General features: G+C 37.2%; 1 protein-coding gene across 1 annotated transcript in view; it reads right to left on the bottom strand.

Annotated features, from left to right (window-relative positions):
* LOC124619550 (beclin-1-like protein) overlaps positions 1–15,537 on the bottom strand; it is a 48,738-nt gene extending 33,201 nt beyond the window's left edge. Inside the window, exons 1-3 of the mRNA XM_047146020.1 lie at positions 15,116–15,537; positions 5,284–5,444; positions 4,673–4,824 (exon numbers count right to left, since the gene is read on the bottom strand). Coding sequence (XP_047001976.1) covers positions 4,673–4,824; positions 5,284–5,444; positions 15,116–15,242 — 440 coding nt within the window. The 5' untranslated portion in view covers positions 15,243–15,537. The remainder of the gene's footprint in view (positions 1–4,672; positions 4,825–5,283; positions 5,445–15,115) is intronic.
* Between the last annotated feature and the right edge of the window lie 6,168 nt (positions 15,538–21,705).

Below are 21,705 nucleotides of genomic sequence, written 5' to 3'. Positions count from 1 at the left end.
TCAATTTATAGAGCTAAAATGTGTTAGTGACAGTAATTACCAATGGCTGTTGCAGATTTAACAACTGATTGGTCACAATTCAGTAAATTACTCAGCAGTTCAAATTGGTGAGCAGCCATTCCATCAAGGACCATCATCTTTTTTGGGTTCAGAAACCACTGACCCAACCATGTAGCTCTGACCACAGGACACAGAGATTAGCATGGTAATTGGATGCTGATAGGAATATTGCTACTGGACTCTCAAAGCAATGAGCCCTCTGCCACAATTATTTTTAGTCTTGTTGACAAGGTTTCAACACTTCTAAGAGTGTCTTCATCAGAATTAAAACAATTAAAATGACCTATAACATAGTTACAAATTTACAGGAAAAGACATTTTTATATAAAAAGTGTAAGTACTGACTAACAATAAAAGACAGAAGCAGTACTTACATGTCACATACAAAATAATTAACAGGCCAGAAGGGCTTTAGTCACAAAAATATGAAGAGGAATGCATGAAAGCGAGCTACTACGGGCTGCTCATACCTATACAGCCACAGGTTGCAACAGACTGAGGCACCCGCATTAACAAGTGTGGGCAGATGAACATGACATTGCATCAAGAGTGCCATCTAGTAACCGCAGGTACAACTTGGCTACTTAACATTCAAGTGTAGACAGATGAAATTATAATGAATATTGTTCAGTACATAATTTAAAAAGTAATATTTTGTTTAATAGCAACAGATAACGTAACATTTTGTCTGCATCAAAGCTTAGCAGCACAGTTTGAAGCATAAAAACATCATTACAGAAAATACAGTAAGGGCTGAAAAACACAGCTTGTAGAAAGTGATATACAGCCAATAAACCATTTAATAAATGAAAAAATTATGAGTTAACTTAGATGGAAAAAAACATTTTGGTAAACTGCACAAGGAGACCTGAAATTAAATGTCAAGTAACGGCTTTATGCTTTCGAAGAAATTTTTTTACGCAACTGCAGCTGTTCATTGACAATGAGACAATCATTTTGAAAAAGTGATTAAAAATCTCTAATTCTTCCAGAATGTTTAATTTACATCCTTTCTTCTGGGTGTGCAAAATGTTGACATCGCAAATAGATTTAGGTGCGTGACCTGTTATTAGAAGATGGTTGGCGAAAGATGAATGTTGTGGGCTAGTGCCATTTTTTCTTAAAAGGTGTTCTTTATATCTGGTTGTAAAGGGACGTCCTGTTTGTCCTATGTAGTAAGAAGAGCAGGTATCACAGACAATCTTATAGATGCCAGAACCTTCTAAAGGGGAATGAATCGATTTTAAATTATGAATGAAGGTTTTTTTCAAATTATTATTGGTATAAAATGAAATGGTGCAGTTGTATTTATTACGAAGAAGGTGTAGGATCTGATAGGAGATGGGCCCTACGAAAGGAATAGAGAAATATTTTTTTGGCTCGGATTCAAATGATAGAGGTGCAGAGCATAGTAACTCTTTTAGCAGTTTTCTTTTTAAGGATGTATCAACTATGCTAGCTTTATACTCATTATTAACTGCTATCATTTTGAGTAAATTGATTTCATCGTTGAACTTTTCTTTCGAAAGTGGACTGGAAGTAGCGGAATGAAAGAAGGCGTTTTTATGAGACTGTGGATGAATGGAGGACGCAGGTACAATCTAATCAGTATATGTTTCTTTGAATGAGATTTTATCTTTTATTGTAAGTGTCAAGTCAAGAAAGTTTAATTGGCAGCCCTTGTTTTCAAGTTCGATGGTGAAAGATATTTTCTCATGAAGATCATTGAAGAGAGTAAAAATACGGTCAATGCTATCAGCAGGTCCCTTGTAGATGACAAAAATATCATCAACGCATCTGAAATAAGAGAGAACGTCTAGTGATGTAGCTGAAAAACATTTAAAAAGCTTTTCTTATAGATAGTTGATGAAAATATTGGCACGGATACCAGCTAAGGGATTTCCCCATTGTGAGACCGTCAGATTGCTTGTACAATTTTTCATTACGTTCAAAATAGTTGTACTTGACTATGACTGTGACGACATTCATGAAGTCAGTGATTTGTTCATCTGAAAGATCCTTTTTGAAATGATGTAAATTTTTTTCTATCACTGAAAGCGTATCCTGTACAGGGACATTAGTACAAAGATTTTTGATCTCTAATGAAAACAACTTGGTGTCTGAACTGCATTCTAAATTTTTATTTTTTGGACTAAGGCATGGCTATTGGCGATGGAATAATTGCTCCTGAAAACAAATGATTTTTTCTGAATTTCATGTAGAAATATGGCCAAATCATGGTACGTGTTATTCATACTATTAGATATCGGACGTATCGCATGGTTAGGTTTGTGGATTTTAAATTGAGACTGAAGTACTGGGGGCTCAGGGTTCATGTTAATGAGCATTTTCTTCTGAAACGGTTTGATTAGAAATTTTGCGTTATTGATGGCTGACCTGACTTCTTTTTGTAATTCTGAGTTCATATTTACTTTGTCACCAGGGCTGACCGAGTAGCAAAAAGTCAAAGTTCTCCACAAATGAAAATACGTTAAAAGGGTTCCTGGTGTAGCAATCATGACTGCAAGATAAATCTCACTGAAGACATTTTCCACTGTCTCAGTTTCGATTAATACAGGGTGAGGCAGTGAAACGGCACGATTTTGTAAAACCACCAAAGATTTATTTACAAGTAAAATCATAATAGTTGAACATGGATCTCAAGTACAAGAGTGGAAATTAAAGATTTAACTTAAAAACAATCATTTTTTAAATATGGTGTCAGTGAGGTGTCGTCCTTGGTTTTGCACACATTGTCTAAGCCTGAGATGAAATTGTCCCATGACGTTTCGTAGCATCTGTACTGGAATGTTGTTAATTTCCTGTCGAATTCGCTCCTTCAGGTCTTCTTTTGTTCTTGGTGGATTTTTCTGGAAGACTTTGCACTTGAGGTAGCCCCAAAGAAAAAAGTCTGGTGCCGTCAGATCTGGTGAACGGGCAGGCCAGGGGAAATCGCCATTCCTGCTGATTAGACGTTGTGGAAATGCAAGTCTGAGCAATTCCATTGAGACATTAGCAGTATGGCTTGTTGCACCATCTTGCTGGAAGAGTGTTTCAGCATCTGGATCATGTCGATCAATTCCAGGCAGACCAAAAATGGTCAACATGTCAGCATAACATCCAGAGTTTACCGTCACTGTGTTGCCATCTTCATCTTCAAAAAAATAGGGCCCCACGATTCCACGAGATGACATTGCGCACCAGACTGTTACTTTTTCAGAATGGAGAGGTTTTTCATGAAGTTCGTGCGGGTTATCTGAGGACCAATATCTGAAGTTTTGCTTATTTACGTACCGCGATACACTATCCGCGTTTTTGTAATATGCCTTTACGGCATATGCACGTTGCGCACTCGACCAACGCTCCATGGCTACTGAAACTTCCACCACTCTAAACGCCCAAGGTCACTTCCCCCACTCTCGCAACCCCCCTCCGCGCCCGACAACCACTATCGAAATCGTGCCGTTTCACTGCCTCACCCTGTAGAGTCTCTACAATGTGTGGCTCTTGCAAAATCACTTGAACAGAAGGAAGAGACAATCTGCGTTATAGGGTACAGCTGTTTTCTCACTACAGCACCTGCTGACAATAACCAATACACCTGCTGCATGCAGTAGTAAATTTTTTCATGTTTATTTGGCAAAACCCAATGCTTAAGCTAATATAATGCAAATGAAAGGTGACACATACTGAACGTAACATAGTTATGAGTGTTTTGCTTCACCACTTGTTCAGTTCATTTAGTACTATTGGTTCATTTTGAGAATGAGATTTTTGTATGATTCGTTTACAGAAGTTTTTCCATTATACATACGATAAACTTGAGACCCCATTCCAATGTCACACTGCATTCAACCATCTCATTACGAGTGTGCTGTAACTACCAAATTTGCGTGTGCGTTGCATCCCACTTCATATGTGAAGTCTGTACTTGATTCGGCCACTAGAGCCCACCAAACCTGCTAGTACGACAGCAGCTGATTGCGCAGCCTGCTGGCTGCGCCCCCTCCTACAACTAATGACTATACAAGCCAGAGCGCAAAGCTCCACTGGTCACTTGTGTGTTGTCTGTACTTTGTCTTTGTTACAGTGTTCTTGGGTTAGAACAGCTTATTATTGGACCAAGCAAGGAAATTACACTTATTTTGTTCTTACAGGCATTCTGTGAAGCAGTCACTTTCAAAGCTCTGGTACTTTATCATTATTCTCTGAAGATAAATTATTTTGTTCTCACATAAAATTTCATGTTGGTCTGGAACTATTGTTGAATAACTGTGGTGTGGTTTCCTACTTGGGCTTGAATTTTTATTTTTGTTTTTGAATAGCAGTCTGATTTATGTCTTGATCAGAAGCACAGTGACTTATCCTCTTTGTCAGTTTTCCAATTTTTCCATATTTGACCCCTTTTAGTCTCCTACTGCTGTGAAATGTCAGGCAACCAATGCAGAAAGTTTCAAAACACTAGCATTTTTCATTAATGTTACCTAATTCTAAGATGTGGACTATTTGATACAAAGAAATGTAACTATTACCAAGTATGAAGCTTAAGCTATTTGAAAGGGATCACTCTTCTAAGAAGTTCAAGTGAATTACAAAACTAAACAACAAATACCTCTTTAAAAAGCTGCTATAATCATTCCATTCTTCAGCTGTGAGCCTCAACTGCTGGTCAAGAAGATCCAGCAATGCATCAGTGCACTCTTCACATAGAGGGTGATCAATTTCTGAATTACTTGACAGCAGGTCAAAGAGACCGGCTGTTACCTGTAAATGAAATGTAAAATACAACAATAACTATAATGAACTTGTTAAAATCATACTTCGCAATCAAGAAAGGACTGGCCTAATTTTATAATTATATTCATGTCACCAGTGCTTACAATTTGTTGTATTGTGAACGTAGTTTTGGATATTTGAAATTTGTGTATACTACTCTACAATGTTCTTAATTTGAGACCAGGTACACTAGAAAGTAAATATGAACTCCGCTCTTTCAGCAAAAATGTGAGAGCTATAATTCTACGTGACTGTAGAAAGGGGTAACAAGCTCCAATACAGAAAAAAAGAGTAGAATGCCAGCCACCATCACTTCTGAGCCAAAAAGGCTGCACACTGCAGTGCAATGACTACATCTGTTGCTTGATAGGGAATTTAAAAAAGCAACACGCAGTGAGAGAGAGAGAGAGAGAGAGAGAGAGAGAGAGTAAAACAATGTTAACTCACCCTCATCTTGTGACTCAGGCTCTCCTTTTCACCTTCATCATCAATAAGCATAAACCCGTTAGCACCATTGCCCGACTCAGTGAGTCTGACCGCTGGTACGTACCGATCTAGACTCGCTGCATGGGTTTCCAAATCTACTTCTGGTGCTGGCTGGATTGGTACTGCAACAATCAGTGAGTTATTACATGTGTATTTTTATATGTATATCTGTGTGTGCAGATATACTTACTATATACAATCCTTTAATCAACTTCCCAAACTACCATGCAATGTAGCACTTACATCATTCTATTTGCAGTTGAAAAGGCATCAGAGTGATTATTTATCTGTCCTGGCATATGACACAATGAATGTTATTTCATTGTTATTTTTTCTCATGAACACTATGTGAGTAGTTGAAAGAGGGCAAATATTGTGGAGCCACCTCCAATTACAGCTAGTGTTTTAAATCTACCTTAATATATTCCCTAAATAAACTACCAAGCTATACAGAGCAGTCTGCCTTGACAATAAGACACTGACCAGCAACCACAAGCACTTCCTTCTTTTGTGTGTATTTAGTACTTCTAGTTAATATAACCTAAGCATTGACCAAACATGTTTTCAAGACAGGTCACATGTACAGTCTGTGCGCAAGAACTTTAAAAAATGAGCTAGTTTCCCAATAGGGTCTGCTATACACTTAATGTGACTTTCTTGTTTGTGCTTGGTAATGGCAGTGTGAATAACAACACCACCACATTTAACCAGTTATGCATACTGATCAAGTAAAGCAATCATTAACCCAAAGGATGGACTAAAAGAAAATCAGTTTAATATCCATCATTACAGATGGAGTACGAGCTTGGGTTCGGGATGGATGGGGAAGGAAATTGGCTGTAACTATCCTCCCCTTTTGTCTCAAACATTTTGGGGAATCCATGGAAATTCTACATCTGGACAGCCTGTTGGGGTATTGACCCTCACCCTTCTGAATGCGAGTCTAGCCTATCTTGCTCTGTGAAGGTTGGTTTTGAATTGCCCAATGTTTTACAACATTAACAGAAAAAAATGCATGATTTTGTACAATTTAATGAAAGTTTTTCTGTCCTTGGCTGATTGCAGATGAATGTGAACTAAGTCTTACTTGGCATCTTGGCTGGTGACTTATTATTATGGCTTAAACAGTTTCAAAATGAATGGACACATTACAAATGCATGTCCCACAACACAATACTTGTAATATGCAGCTATCATTATAAAGGATCACAATGAAATAGTAATGATTGATGTCATTATTTTGAGCCCATCTGACTCACCATTAACTGAGTAGATCCTCGATGACCACATGATCCTCTGTGGTTCTCTTATGGTTACTACTGTTTTGAGAATTATATTTCTCATCTCAGAACTAGTTACGATATAAAAATGTCAATAATCCATCAGTTGAAGAAGAATTATTTCATATTCAGTCAGAAAAAACTTTAAAACAGCCATATGCTCAACACCGCAGCTTTGGATTTGTAACCAGAGTGACCATTGATACAAAGCTTTCAAATGTAAAAATAATGTTCATTTCACCATCTGTATAAGCTGTGCGCAAAGGAGACTGTACCACAAGCTTTAATGAGTGAAAAGGAACTAGTATGACACTACCACACAATTAAGTCTTAATTCTTATAACAACAACAAAATCCAACTATATGCATCACGTGTTCTCACAAAATGAAGTTGAAAAGCTCATACAAGTATAGTGAGTGCCAAGCATCACACTTTGTCTATTTTTCAAAACAGATGTGTCTTGCCACTACTCTTGTTGTTCAGAGGGGGTTATTTATTATTGTTAGGTTCTTTTAAATTCTGTGCTTACAAACAAATGAAGCAGATCATAAGCAAGCTAATTCAAAAATACTGGTACACTGTTCCGAAAATATTTGATGGTATGGAATGTGGACCAGAAGATGAGAAGGAGAAGGCTATTAATGATGTCAAGAATACGAAAGTGACAGGCCATCATAAAAATACAGCTGAAGCTGTAAAGGCCTTGCAAAATAGAGCAATACCAGATCAACCAACTCCATCAACAGGATATGCAACAACAGAATTTCTTTTGACGGGTTAATTAAAACTATTCCAATCCCTTTACCAAAGAAATACAGTGCCACAGAATGCAAAGATTACATGATAATTAATTTCATATGCCACATTATAAAAGCCATGTGCAGCCTATTCACAGAACACTAGAAAGATAACCGAAGAAAATGTGTGGGAGAGTCAGTTTGGACTGAGGAAAAGAGAGGGAACATGCACCACTATTGGATTTTTGAAGATGACATGACACAGAACGTTAGAGGTTAACAGGAATATGTACCAAGTTATGTTGATTATGAAGAGGTGTGGATTGGAGTAACACCCTGAAGACCTTAAAAGATGTTTGTGTCAACTATAAGGACAAACAAAGGAATTCTATACAAGACAAAGTGGTGGTAGGATTGACAATGAGGGAACAAACAAGAGAAGTATTGGAAAACCTGCTGGACACGAGTGTTTTGTGTCAACAAAACCTTTGAATTATTAAGCAACAGACAAACTGTTATAAAAAGGAAAAATAAACATAGTAAGATCACAAAGACATTAAGTACGCCATGATTAAGCAGTGTTGGCTGAATCCAAGGAATAACTACAATTTATGAAGAAGAGGGTCATAAATGTGGAAAAGAGTATTGAATGTGGATAAATATAGGAAAGAATAAAGTGATGAGAATCAGTAAACATTAAGGTTCTCTCAAAATATAATTGGAATGAAAGACTCTGGAACCAGTAAAATCTTTGAGGTACTTAGGAAGTTTGGTGACATACAATGGAAGCCACGTGGAAGAAACAAGAAACAGATCATCTCTGGGTAAAAGAGCTTGTGAAAGGTAAAAGTTTTGTTGACAGCATAAAGATTACCAATATAATATATTGTACAGCAGCGAGTCACGGACAGCCAAAGGGTGAAGTTATCAGCAATTAAGGAAACAGGAAAGGACAGAGGAAGGTGGAGAACGTCTAGTCAATATCTGCCTTGAGACAGATATGACAAAGAAAACGAAATTAGTTCTGAAAATGAGTTATGGATAAAATACATTCTATGAAGTGCCTGAATCAACAGAAAAAACGTCCACAGAATCACAGGGATAACTCTAAAGAAGGGCAACAATACCAGGTATCTGTAGAGGGCTGTTCAAGAATTAGGATTATTAACTACCATCCTGCTTCCCAGCATATTTATTCCTTAACGGAATTTGTTATAAAAATGTATCTATTTTTCAAACCATGTGTGTATGAGGTGTGCTTGCTTGTTTGAATGTGTGTGTGTGTGTGTGTGTTTTTTCTTTCTTTTTTTCCTTTCTTTTCTAAAGAAGGCTTTGGATGAAAGATAAATGTGTAGCAGTTTTTCATTGTGCCTATCTGCAACTCAAAGGGTTATCTCTCCGGTAAGTAGCAATCTAGCCTTATCCTAATATTGTTGACATTCCCACTAGAAGTTTCCACTGTTTGAGAAGGAAGACTAACGTTTAAAAACCAGTCGATGATGGAGCACGCAATACGAATGTCCTGGATGGGAAAGGAAATTTGCTGTCTTGTTTTTGTTTTCTTTTTTTTTTTCTTTTTCAGAGGAATAAGCCTAGAAATTTAGGGAAACAATGTGTAACCTAATCATGGATAGCTAGATGGGGAATCAGACCTTTCTCCTGTCAAATGTGCTTCTAGATCTTTTCACTGCACTGTCTCACTCGGTTGCAGGATGAAAGTGGTGCCCAGTCACCTAGTCTCATAATATGCCTTAATACTGTCAAGTGCTGGGTCTGGAAACAAGTCACCATCGTCTGATTCTGTGAATAATACTCGTCCGTCTCTTCACTTTTACACGTGTAGTGTTCAGATGATTCACAAATCATATCATCCATAACCAATAATGTGATATCATTAGTGACAACATGTGTCTGGCTGGGACACGGCAAGTCATCAATGCTTTTGGCTTTCCGCCAAATAATTCTGACACAACAGAACATAGTAAAACATGCGACATGCTGCATTGTGTACCACATCCTGCCTCGCAAGAGATTTCTGAAGCACATTCACCTCCTAAGAAAGGGAATTGGGTAATAGGTACTGATTTGAAGAGATCAACCTGCATCCATTCCCTGTAAAACACTATAAAGTTGTTCAGTCTACCCAACTGCGAATTCACTATTGTTAAACAAGTTGGCTATGATACAATGCCACTTCAGAAAAATCATCCTTTTCATTTCTGCATACTTCATAAATGAGCTAAAAAGAGGGTAGATGGACAACATAAAATAGTGACAGAATTAAGATATATGTGATGTTTTATGTTACTGTTGCAGGATAGTTTCAGAGATGTAGAAACAAAGCAATCTGCATCATTATTTAAGACACACACATACCCTTCCACAGATCAAGGAGCAGATACTTCCAAGCAACCAGACAATCAAAGTTCTTGTCTTTATCACTGTTGTTGTTGTTGTTGTCTGGTTTGATGCAGCTCTCCATGCCACTCTATCCTGTGCAAGCTGCTTCATCTCCCCGTACCTACTGCACCCTACATCCTTCTGAATCTGCTTAGTGTATTCATCTCTTGGTCTCCCTCTATGATTTTTACCCTCCACACTGCCCTCCAGTACTAAATTGGTGATTCCTTGATGCCTCAGAACATGTCCTACCAACTGATCCCTTCTTCTAGTCAAGTTGTGGCATAAACTCCTCTTCTCCCCAATTCTATCCAATACCTCCTCATTAGTTATCTGATCTACCCATCTAATCTTCAGCATTCTTCTGTAGCACCATATTTCGAAAGCTTCTATCCTCTTGACTAAACTATTTATTGTGCATGTATCACTTCCATACATTGCTACACTCCATACAAATACTTTCAGAAACGACTTCCTGACACTTAAATCTATACTCGATGTTAACAAAATTTCTCTTCTTCAGAAATGCCTTCCTTGCCATTGCCAGTCTACATTTTATATCCTCTCTACTTTGACCAGCATCGGGGAGAGGCTACAACCCTGTCTCACTCCCTTCCCAACCACTGCTTCCCTTTCATGCCCCTTGACTCTTATAACTGCCATTTGGTTTCTGTACAAATTGTAAATAGCCTTTCGCTCCCTGTATTTTACCCCTGCCACCTTTAGAATTTGAAAGAGAGTATTCCAGTCAACATTGTCAAAAGCTTTCTCTAAGTCTACAAATGCTAGAAACGTAAGTTTGCCTTTCCTTAATCTAAGATAAGTCATAGGGTCAGTATTGCCTCACTTGTTCCAATATTTCTACGGAATCCAAATTGATCTTCTCCTAGTTCGGCTTCTACCAGTTTTTCCATTCTAGTCTCTACATCCTTACATTTGTCCTCTAGTCATCCCTGCTTAGCCATTTTGCACTTCCTGTCAATCTCATTTTTGAGACGTTTGTATTCCTTTTTGCCTGCTTCATTTACTGCATTTTTGTATTTTCTCCTTTCATCAATTAAATTCAGTATCTCTTCTGTTACCCAAAGATTCCTACTAGCCCTCGTATTTTTACCTACTTCATCCTCTGCTGCCTTCACTACTTCATCCATCAGAGCTACCCGTTCTTCTTCTACTGTATTTCTTTCCCCCATTAGTGACAATTGTTCCCTTATGCTCTGCCTGAAACTCTGTACAACCTCTGGTTCTTTCAGTTTATCCATGTCCCATCTCCTTAAATTCCCACTTTTTTGCAGTTTATTCAGTTTTAATTTACAGTTCATAACCAATAGATTGTGGTCAGAGTCCACATCTGCCCCTGGAAATGTCTTACAATTTAAAACCTTGGTTCCTAAATCTCTGTCTTACCATTATATAATCTATCTGAAGCCTTCTAGTATCTTCCATGTATACAACCTCCTTTCATGATTCTTGAACCAAGTGTTAGCTATGATTAAGTCATGCTCTGTGCAAAGTTCTACTAGGAGGCTTCCTCTTTCATTTCTTACCCCCAATCCATATTCACCTACTACGTTTCCTTCTCTTCCTTTTCCTACTGTTGAATTCCAATCACCCATGACTATTAAATTTTCGTCTCCCTTCACTTCCTGAATAATTTCTTTTGTCTCATCATACATTTCATCAATTTCTTCATCATCTGCAGAGCTGGTTGGCATATAAACTTGTACTACTGTAGTAGGCGTGGGCTTCGTGTCTATCTTGGCCACAACAATGCTTTCACTATGCTGTTTGTAGTAGCTTACCTGCACTCCTATTGTTTTTATTCATTATTAAACCAACTCCTGCATTACCCCTATTTGATTTTGTATTTATACCCCTGTATTCAACTGACCAAAAGTCTTGTTCCTCCTGTCACCGAACTTCACTAATTCCCACTATTTCCAACTTTGACCTATCCATTTCCCTTTTTAAATTTTCTAACCTACCTGCCCGATTAAGGGATCTGAGATTCCATGCTCCGATCCGTAGAACGCCAGTTTTCTTTCTCTTGATAACGATGTCCTCTTGAGTAGTCTCTGCCCGGAGATCCGAATGGGGGACTATTTTACCTCCGGAATATTTTACCCAAGAGGATGCCATCATCATTTAATCATACAGTAAATCTGTATGCCCTCAGGAAAAATTACAGCTGTAATTTCCCCTTGCTTTCAGCCATTCGCAGTACCACAACAGCAAGGCCGTTTTGCTTAGCATTACAAGGCCAGATCAGTCAATCATCCAGACTGTTGCCCCTGCAACTACTGAAAAGGCTGCTGCCGCTCTTCAGGAACCACACGTTTATCTGGCCTCTCAACAGATACCCCTCTGTTGTGGTTGCACTTACGGTACGGATATCTGTATCGTTGAGGCACGCAGGCCTCCCCACCAACGGCAAGGTCCATGGTTCACTAATAATTCATATTTCAAATACAAGCCACGTTTTTATAGCCTGATGACAATTACTGGTACAACTACCCACTTGCTTATATAATGTTCACACTACAAATAAGGATGAAAAATGTGAATTGTTGCACAGGCTCTTAGCAGACTACGCTGTGTGTGTGTGTGTGTGTGTGTGTGTGTGTGTGTGTGTGTGTGTGAGAGAGAGAGAGAGAGAGAGAGAGAGAGAGAGAGAGTGTTGTGATTATGACAACCAGTTAATACAAATCCAAGACATTGACTGATCTATATAAATTTCATTTTTTTTTTCTTTGCATTTTGCTGTGGTTGGAAATATCAATGAATATGACAATACTCAAACATGTTAAAATAGTTATAAGGTTTTAAGCTACAGGTAGTGCTGTCATGTGATTGCTTACACAAGCAATGCGCAAATACACTACAAAACTTGTCCCAAAGATACTCTGAACAATACTTGCCAAATTGAATTTATTATAGTTATGTTAACAATATAGATATTTACAAAATACAAACAGAATTGCTTCATCACACTGCACTGATGCAGCACAGTGTAAAAGGTTTGGACCACTCAACTTGCCTAGGAACAAATGCTTGCCATCCTGAGGATAATTTAAGTGAACTATGGGAATGCAGCAACAGCACAGCTTAAGACACTACATACTCAACACAGAAAACATTGCAATATATGTTTTATGAACAATGAGATATAAGGAATAGTTATACACACAAATATTGGGTATGGGCTTATAAGAGCATGTATTCAACAGCTTCACATCCCAGACACAATGATGGCATTCATTAGTGTTATAGCTATGCATGATAGCATTAATTTTTAAATATCTTATGCAATAAAAGAAGTTACTAACGAAATTACTCGTTGCTGCTAGAACAAGGTATGCTAAAGCATCACAGTGAAGTAGTTGATACATTAAAAAACTCACAGGCCTAAAAAAATTATCAACAAATATCTATGTCTCTTGAAAGACCTCTAAAGACTTTTCAAAATGCTACCAAAAATCTCAGTGAAAGCCAACAATTTACATAGTTTACCAGTGCTATGGTATTTACACATAAACAATGTTACTAAAACAAAGGAAAAGTGTAAGGAACATCAAATTTCTAACATAGCCTATAAGGCTTGATGCAATCTGTAGAAACAAATGGCTTCACAAATCATTATAAACACTTATGTGTCTAGTTATACTTGTATAAAACAGCAAAAGCTTTTGTTCTAATTGTCTTCCCTACTTGCTGTGGGAAGTTTGATATGTGAAGAATGGCAATATCAAATCTTGATACAAACAATGGCCAGATGTCAGGCTCTTGAAAAACTACTACAGACATTTCTGGAACATAATCATGATGTTAGATTGGGTTTTGTTTAGTTCTTGAGCCCAGAGACTGGTCTGATGCAGCTCCTCACGCTATTTTATTCTGTATAAGCCTCTTTATCTCTGCATAAGCACTGTAACCCACATTACTTGAACCTGCTTACTAAATGAAGCCTTGGTCTCTCTCTATAATTTTTACCCCCCACATTTCCTTTCATTATGAGAGTGATAATCCCTTAATGTCACACCATGGAGTGTCCTTCCAAATAATCCCTTCTTTTAGTTAAGTTGTGCTATGATAAACTTAAGCACAGTATTTTAACACAGGGTCTGTGGAAAACCTGTGAGTTGCTTCTTTCCATCCTAGCTCATTCACATGCATACTTCTATGACTGGATTGCATGGCAGGAAGTAAATTAATTTTTGTTTCTACAGAGAGAGAATTCTTTGAATACTGTTCCCAGATCAAAAACATGGTAAGGATACAGGTAAAAAACTGTAATGTAATAAATACTGTGAACTATTTCAATGGAATGTACATCAAAGAGTAGTATGGTACGATGGCTTGCGTAAGATCATGTTTGCTGAACAGTTAAGGACTCAATGAAAAATATGATAAAAAGTGTTACTACCTACCCACTTACTAACAAACGCAGCATTTATGAAATGAATAGTGCACTGCTTATGCTTGCTGACAAATTGCATAATGAGCTGCAACTTCTTGTTACTCACAGGAAAAATCTACAACACTGACTGCTCAATGTCCTAAACCTCATGCTAATTTTGCAACATAATGAATGCACCTAGTGAAGTTTAAAAAGATGAAAAGTCACTGGTATTAACAAGGAATTAATTAACAGCTCTATTCCACTGCACTAATCTGTCTCACTTGTAAACACCTTTCATGTGCACATCCTACTGCTTCATTTTTTTCTAAAAACAGAAATATTTTTTTGGTTCTTCGGAATTACACTGTTGCAATGACATCTGAAAAATATTGTATCTTGCACCAATACAAAATCTGTGGTCTTGAAAAATCAATAAAACCTAAAATCAATAATAATTGATTAGGTAATACATTTAACTGATTATTACATTCCACTGTCACTTAAATACTGTGAAATGAAGATCTTTCTACAGTACTTAAGTTTCTACAATTTTTATACCTTTAGCTCTAATGAACACTGACGTTAAACAACAGTTTTTACCAAGAGTAGGTTTACGGAGAAGACACTGACGTTAGCTGCCGTAAGAAATATAGATACTATCGTATGTTCTTTACGATGGTCTTGAAAGAAGTTACGAATCCAAATTACACCTGCACAAACAAGCCATTGGTCGAAGAGACTGATACAAATCTATTTGCACCTCAACACGTTAACATCTTTAGAACATTATTTATTATGATTCTGATTTATTTCTAAGGTTCTAACAATATATTTAGCTACTTTTACAACAAATTAAATTACACGACTGACAGATTACTATTTATGTGACCTTATCTCTCAACTCGAAAAACCACCAATTTCACAGATCACCAAGTTTTCACTTCTCTTATATTGCTCTGATGCAATTTTTACTTACAGGATAATTCAGCCAGTGTATGTTCTCCTAAACTGTTGAAGGAAGAATCCAATTTTACAGGTTGCAGGCATCTTTGACAGACAAAGCTTACACTGCATTTTGGTTCAACCATAGCTACTGCATCCATTTAATAGCTTTCGCATCCCTACAGAACTTAACGGTTCACCTTCCGCAGTTCGACCAGTCCAACATTCTAGCGAAAACTGTCAACATCCAAACAATGGTGACCTTCAAAATCTACAGTGCGTCTTAAATAATTCACCATATAGTACTGCCAGCACACAGTTTTTATCCGCGTTTGATAATATGAGCGTTTTATATATTTCGTATGGTACAAATATATTTTGTGTCATTTATAGCTTGAAATTCCCTGACAAACAGTAAAAAATATGACTCATTAATTGCCTAGATCGTCTGCTACCGCTGACAGACTGAGTACTGATTTCTGATTGGCTGTGAGATCAGCTGTTCGTCTGCCGCCATTTCAAATATACTCAACGCTTGACAACAGCTGAAAACATTTTTGTAAACAGCCTTAAAGATGTTTGAATTCTCTTCATCTGAAAACATATTTATAAACAACCTTAAATACGCTTGAATTGTATTATTGCGAATCTAAACAAAAGGATCAAATCGTGGAGAGAGTCTTTGCAAATCTTGTGTCTACAATTGATTCCAATTCACATCTCAGAGTTCTGGAAGTACGGCTGACATGTTACAAACATGAAATGAGAATAGTGCGTCAGGGATATTGTTGAAATCAATTAAAAAGGCGTGAACCAAGGATTTAAAATGACTGTACAACTAATATCGATTTTTTATCGCAATATGTCAACAAAGAAGGAGAGGAACAGACCAGAATCTGTCTCTCCGCCAAGCTTTTAATGTGCTTTATTATACTCATTGACTGAAGAATAAGATAGTCGCTGATACGTAACAGTAAGAGAAGTTCATCATCACACTCTTAAACGATAATGATACCAGAGCAGGTAAACCTATAGGATCCTAAGTTTGCAATGAAATATTTACACTTAAATTATAATGCCATGTGTAATTATTACGCTACGCGGAAAGGGATGATCGTCTGCATGCTGATATCGTTACGTTTAATCTCGCATAAAATAATTGCCTCTACTTACCGAATTATTCATACATCCCGATAACGATTCAAGTAAAAGCTTGGAATTACATATGAGATCTAAAAACAAAATATGCTGAAATAGAAGTATGTGTGAGAAATCAGATACGCTACGACAGGATATACAATTACAGATCTCTTACCAGTGCAAATGGTGATGAGTTAAAAATCTTCTGCTGAGATATAATTAACAAGGAATTCGAGTCGTTTTCATTTGTTTCCACGCATTAAACATTAGTCTGAGGGAAGAGCAAAGAAATTTATCAATTTTTTAAAATTTTATTAGGTGTCGGCTACAAACAGTTTTCTGTGGTAGTAGATACATCACAAATGTAAAACAGCGCTTCACGTATATTTCGTTCTTCAAGTCTATTATAGATTTATCAATCAATCAACAGTTACATTTTAATGTTGCCAGACCATTAAAAGTCGATTATAATCTATGGAGCATACTAGAGAAATCTGTGTACATACTCCGCAAGCCACCGTATCGTGTGTGACGGAGGCTACCCTGTACGACTACTAATAATATTCTTTCCTGTTCCACTCGCAAATAAAGCGAGGGGAAAACGACTTTCTGTATGCTTCTCTAAAGGCCCTAATCTTTCTAATCTTATCTTCATGGTTCTTACACGAAATGCTCGTTGGCGGAAGTAGAATCGTTGCATATCCCATTTCTCATATATTTTTCTCGTTCAGCATATTCTGTTTTTTGGTCTACCCTATAATTACGAGCTTTATTTGAAGTATTATCAGGACGTGTGAATAATTCGGTGAGTAGAGGCAACCATTTTATCCGAGACGTAGGTTATTTAAATTAAAATACAGAACGTAGGTACATTTGAACATTTTATTTCGGTTGTTCCAATGTGATATGTGTACCATTGTAAACTTATCATTTCTGAGAACACATACTGTTACAGCGTGACTACCTGTAAACACCACATTAATACAATAAATGCTCAAAATGATGTCTGTCATCCTCGATGCATTTGGCAATACGTGTAACGACATTCCTCTCAACAGCGAGTAGTTCGCCTTCTGTAATGTTCGCACATGCATTGACAATTCACTGACGCATGTTGTCAGGCGTTGTCGGTGGAGCACGATAGCAAATATCCTTCAACTTTCCCCACACAAAGAAATCCGGGGACGCCAGATCCGGTGAACATGCGGGCCTTGGTATAGTTCTTAGATGACCAATCCACCTGTCATGAAATATGCTATTCAATACCGCTTCAACTGCATGCAAACTATGTGCCGGACATCCACCATGTTGGAAGTACATCGCGATTTTGTCATGAAGTGAAACATCTTGTAGTAACATCGGTAGAACATTACGTAGGAAATCAGCATACATTGCATCATTTAGATTGCCATCGATAAAATGGGGGCCAATTATCCTTCTTCCCATAATGCCGCACCATACATTAATCCGCCAAGGTCGCTGATGTTCCACTTGTCACAGCCCGTGGATTTTCCGTCGCCCAATAATGCAAATTATGCCGGTTTACGTTACCGCTGTTGGTGAACGACGCTTCGTCGCTAAACAGAACACGTGCAAAAAATCTGTCAACGTCCCATAATTTCCCCTGTGCCCAGTGGCAGAACTGTACACGACGTTCAAAGTCGTCGCCGTGCAATCCCTGGTGCATAGAAACATGGAACGGGAGCAATCGATGTTGATGTAGCATTCGCAACACCGACGTTTTTGAGATTCCCGATTCTGGAGCAATTTGTCTGCTACTGATGTGCGGATTAGCCGCGACATAGCACACACCCGTTGGGCATTTTGATCACAACAGCCATACATCAACATGATATCGACCTTTTCCGTAATTGGTAAACGGTCCATTTTAACACGGGTAATGTATCACGAAACAAATACCGACCACACTGGCAGAATGTTGCGAGATACTACGTACTTCTACGTTTGTGACTATTACAGCGCCATCTATCACAAAGCGAAAAGAGTGATCCAACTAAAACATTCATATTTCTTTATGTAGTACACGAATCTGTAATAAAAAATGGGGGTTCCTATTTACAAAAAACGCAGTTGATATCCGTTTGACCTATGGCAGCGCCATCTAGCGGGCCAACCATAGCGGCATGTGGTTTCCCCCTTCGAGCTAGACGAGTTTCGTTTTTTGTAGTTTTTTCGTTTGATGCTTATTTCGTGAAACATTTGGCCCGGTCACTATCAATGGACCTATATATATATATATATATATATATATATATATATATATATATATATATATATATATATATATATGTGTGTGTGTGTGTGTGTGTGTAGATCATATGATGATATAGAATTAAATAAATTTATGAAGTTTTGTCTTGTAAATACGTAAATGGTTCCTCTACAGGAGGGAAATCTGGGTTTGATACAAACATGTTTTTAATATTAGAGTCAGGGAGTTAAACAAGAGATTACAATGAATAGATGAATGATGTAAATTTTTAAAGATAATTATTATAGCTATTACCATTCACTTCAAATGCCTGCATAAAACACTATTGCACTTCTTCTGATTTTCTACCTTTTTTATGTCCGTTGGCTGGGAGAGAAATTAACATCCAACTTGCCAAACAATTCCATTGTTGTGCTTAAGAAAGAAAGTTATCAGAACATGCTAGGAGAAAAACCATCACAAATGAACACTAGACGGAAAATTGGTTAAATTCTAGTAATATTCTGTTGCACCAAGGAAGCACGAAAATTGAGTTATACACCTTAACAAAATGCACCAAGCCTGAAAATGTGTTTACTTTAGACAAGCTTCTAGAACATTATGGACGTTCTGTTCTCTGATTGATACCATATCACCCAGAACTTGGCACAATAGGTACGATATTGCCATAATTAAAGAACTGAGTGGCTACCAATAATGTTACATTTAAGCTTTAAGATGCTTGAAAGAGGAAAATTTTGCATCTGTCACTGAGCCAGAGCAGCAAGAAGTTTGCTGACATGTGCTTTGCATGAAATCTAAACATATTGTGCATTGACCTTCACACTAGCGATTCTGACGATACCAACAACAATGATAGGTTTTGATCCTTATAGTTAGTTTCATGTTCCATGGGTCATTTGAGCAATAAATTGTATTGATGTTGAACAAGTCAGGTTACATTCACATCTCACATTTATCGGTAAATATGGCAAAATTCTGACCATTTGCAAGACTTTTTCAAATTTTTTAATTTTTTAATATGCTGTTATGAGTTAGTAATTTCGACCCAACACCTTTTACTTATTGCAAATATGGAAGTTGTTCTGTATAACAGAAGGAGTTGTTGAGGAGAAACTTTTTCAGTTTCTTCTCAAAATTTACTTTACTGTATGTATCTCAAATATTTTATATCATGGGTAAGTGATCAAAAATTTTGATTGTAGGATTGTGCACCCATTTTTGGGCTAAAAACAACTTTGATGTGATGTAATCAATGTAATTTTTCTTCCATTGTTGTAATTATGTACGTCATTGTTCTTTTTGAAATGCTGTGAATATTTACAACAAACTTCATGGGTGAATAATTATGATGTGATTATCAATGCATTATTTCATTAGTCTTGAAAGAATTGTGACAGACACCTGAGCAACAGGGAACTGACATTCGTTGATAGTATGAAATAATGCATTGATAATGGCTAGACACTAGCTGAAATCTAGATTTTCCAAATAAAACCCTCAGAAAACGACGACTGATTGTTGTGCTCTAGCGTTTGCAAATCACACGACAGTTGTTGGGTGCACCCACATTCCTCATGGAAAATAACCAGATTGAAAATATACAAATATATCACCTTGCTGATTTGTCTCTTCCCAAGCTTTACAATTATTCTAAATGCAAATGTGGCTGAACTAAATTGTTTTAGGAGCTCCAAAATGTTTTCCAGTTTAAATAGTTATTGATATGAACACCTAAAATTTTTATGTTTCCACCCTACTTATTATTTCCTTCTCATGTATTACAATTAACATTGGTGTAGTACCTCTTCATGCACAGAAATGATTACTTTTTTTTTAAAATGGAGAGTAAGGTCATTCACAGAAAACCACCCAATAATACTTTTGAGATCATTATTTAGCATTTTTGGTGTTGCAGTATATATTTTTGGATTGGTTACAGTGTTAGTATTCTGCAAAAAGAACTAATTCTGCTTGTTGAATATTAAGTAGAAGATTGTTTACATTACTGAGGAACAATAGTGGACCTAAGACTGAGTTTTGTGGAACACCATAAGTGATTTTGCCGCAGTCAGAAGAGTCTCCCCTGACTACATTGGTTGAATTGCTAAGTGCAAGTTTCTATAGTCGTTCGCTTTGATAAGATGTAATATGTTGGTTGGCTATACCATCAGTTCTATAACATCTCAGTTTATCTACGAGAATATTATGATTCACACAGTCAAATGCCTTAGATGTGTCACAGAAAACATGAACAGGCATTATTTGGTTATAAAATGCTTGTAAAATTTGGTGAATGAATGAGTAAATGGCTTTCTTAGTTGACCAAATCTTCGTAATTCCAAACTGTGGTTTACGGAGGATATTATTGTTGTTCATGTGGGATACTGTCCTAGAATCACCTCCTGAAAAATTCTGAGAACCAGTGTCAGTAGTGAAATGTTTATTAGTTATTGACACCTCTCCTGTCACCTTTCTTGTGGAGAGATCTAACAGTGGTATGTTTCAGTCTCACTGGAAAAATGCCCTGCATGAGTGATGCATTACCTATTTCCAGTAAGATGTGGCTTACTACATGGTAACAAGTCTTTAGTATTCTGTTGTCAACACCATCAAATCGAGATGAGCTTTTATTTTTGAGAGCATTCTGACTACAGTGAGTAAACAATTGTCAGTAATTAATACTTCGAGGTTCAGACGACAAATGCTTGTTAAGATGCAGGAAACCGTCATATTAGGGCATACTCCAGAGCAAATTGTCACAAAATCATAACTGCGAAAATTCTGTAGTTGTAGTTGCAAACTGACAAGATACAAATGGAAGCGGACAAAAATTTCATTTGTCACCTGCTACTGAAAGTTCTTATGGTTTGAATTGTTACTATATAATACTTCTCCTGTAACAGTCTGTAGGCCCCTTTGTAAAGTTCCAACTGAGCTCATGGTCTGATAGTAACAGCCACTCTGACAACAATTAACTGAAACCTATCGAGGTGCAGATAGGTCCTCACTGGCTCAGATGTGAAATGAAAAGTGGTCACACAGTGGAAACGTTAGAAAATTCATGGCACCAACAAATGAGTCCTTGGTGTGGTTCTTACAAAAATCACTAGTAACAAGAGCGTATGGGGTTTTCATCTAGCTGCTGAAGTTAAACAGTTGTCCAGATCATCTTAAGTTTATTATAATCATAATTCCACTCAAGGACAAAAACACGATTTGATAACAACATAGCATTAAGTCTGAACGAT

The sequence above is a fragment of the Schistocerca americana genome, chromosome 6 (genome assembly GCF_021461395.2).
Source record: "Schistocerca americana isolate TAMUIC-IGC-003095 chromosome 6, iqSchAmer2.1, whole genome shotgun sequence".
Lineage (NCBI taxonomy): Eukaryota > Metazoa > Arthropoda > Insecta > Orthoptera > Acrididae > Schistocerca > Schistocerca americana.
The sequence above is the reverse complement of the archived record's forward strand: the minus strand, read 5'-3'. Positions and strand labels throughout refer to the sequence as shown.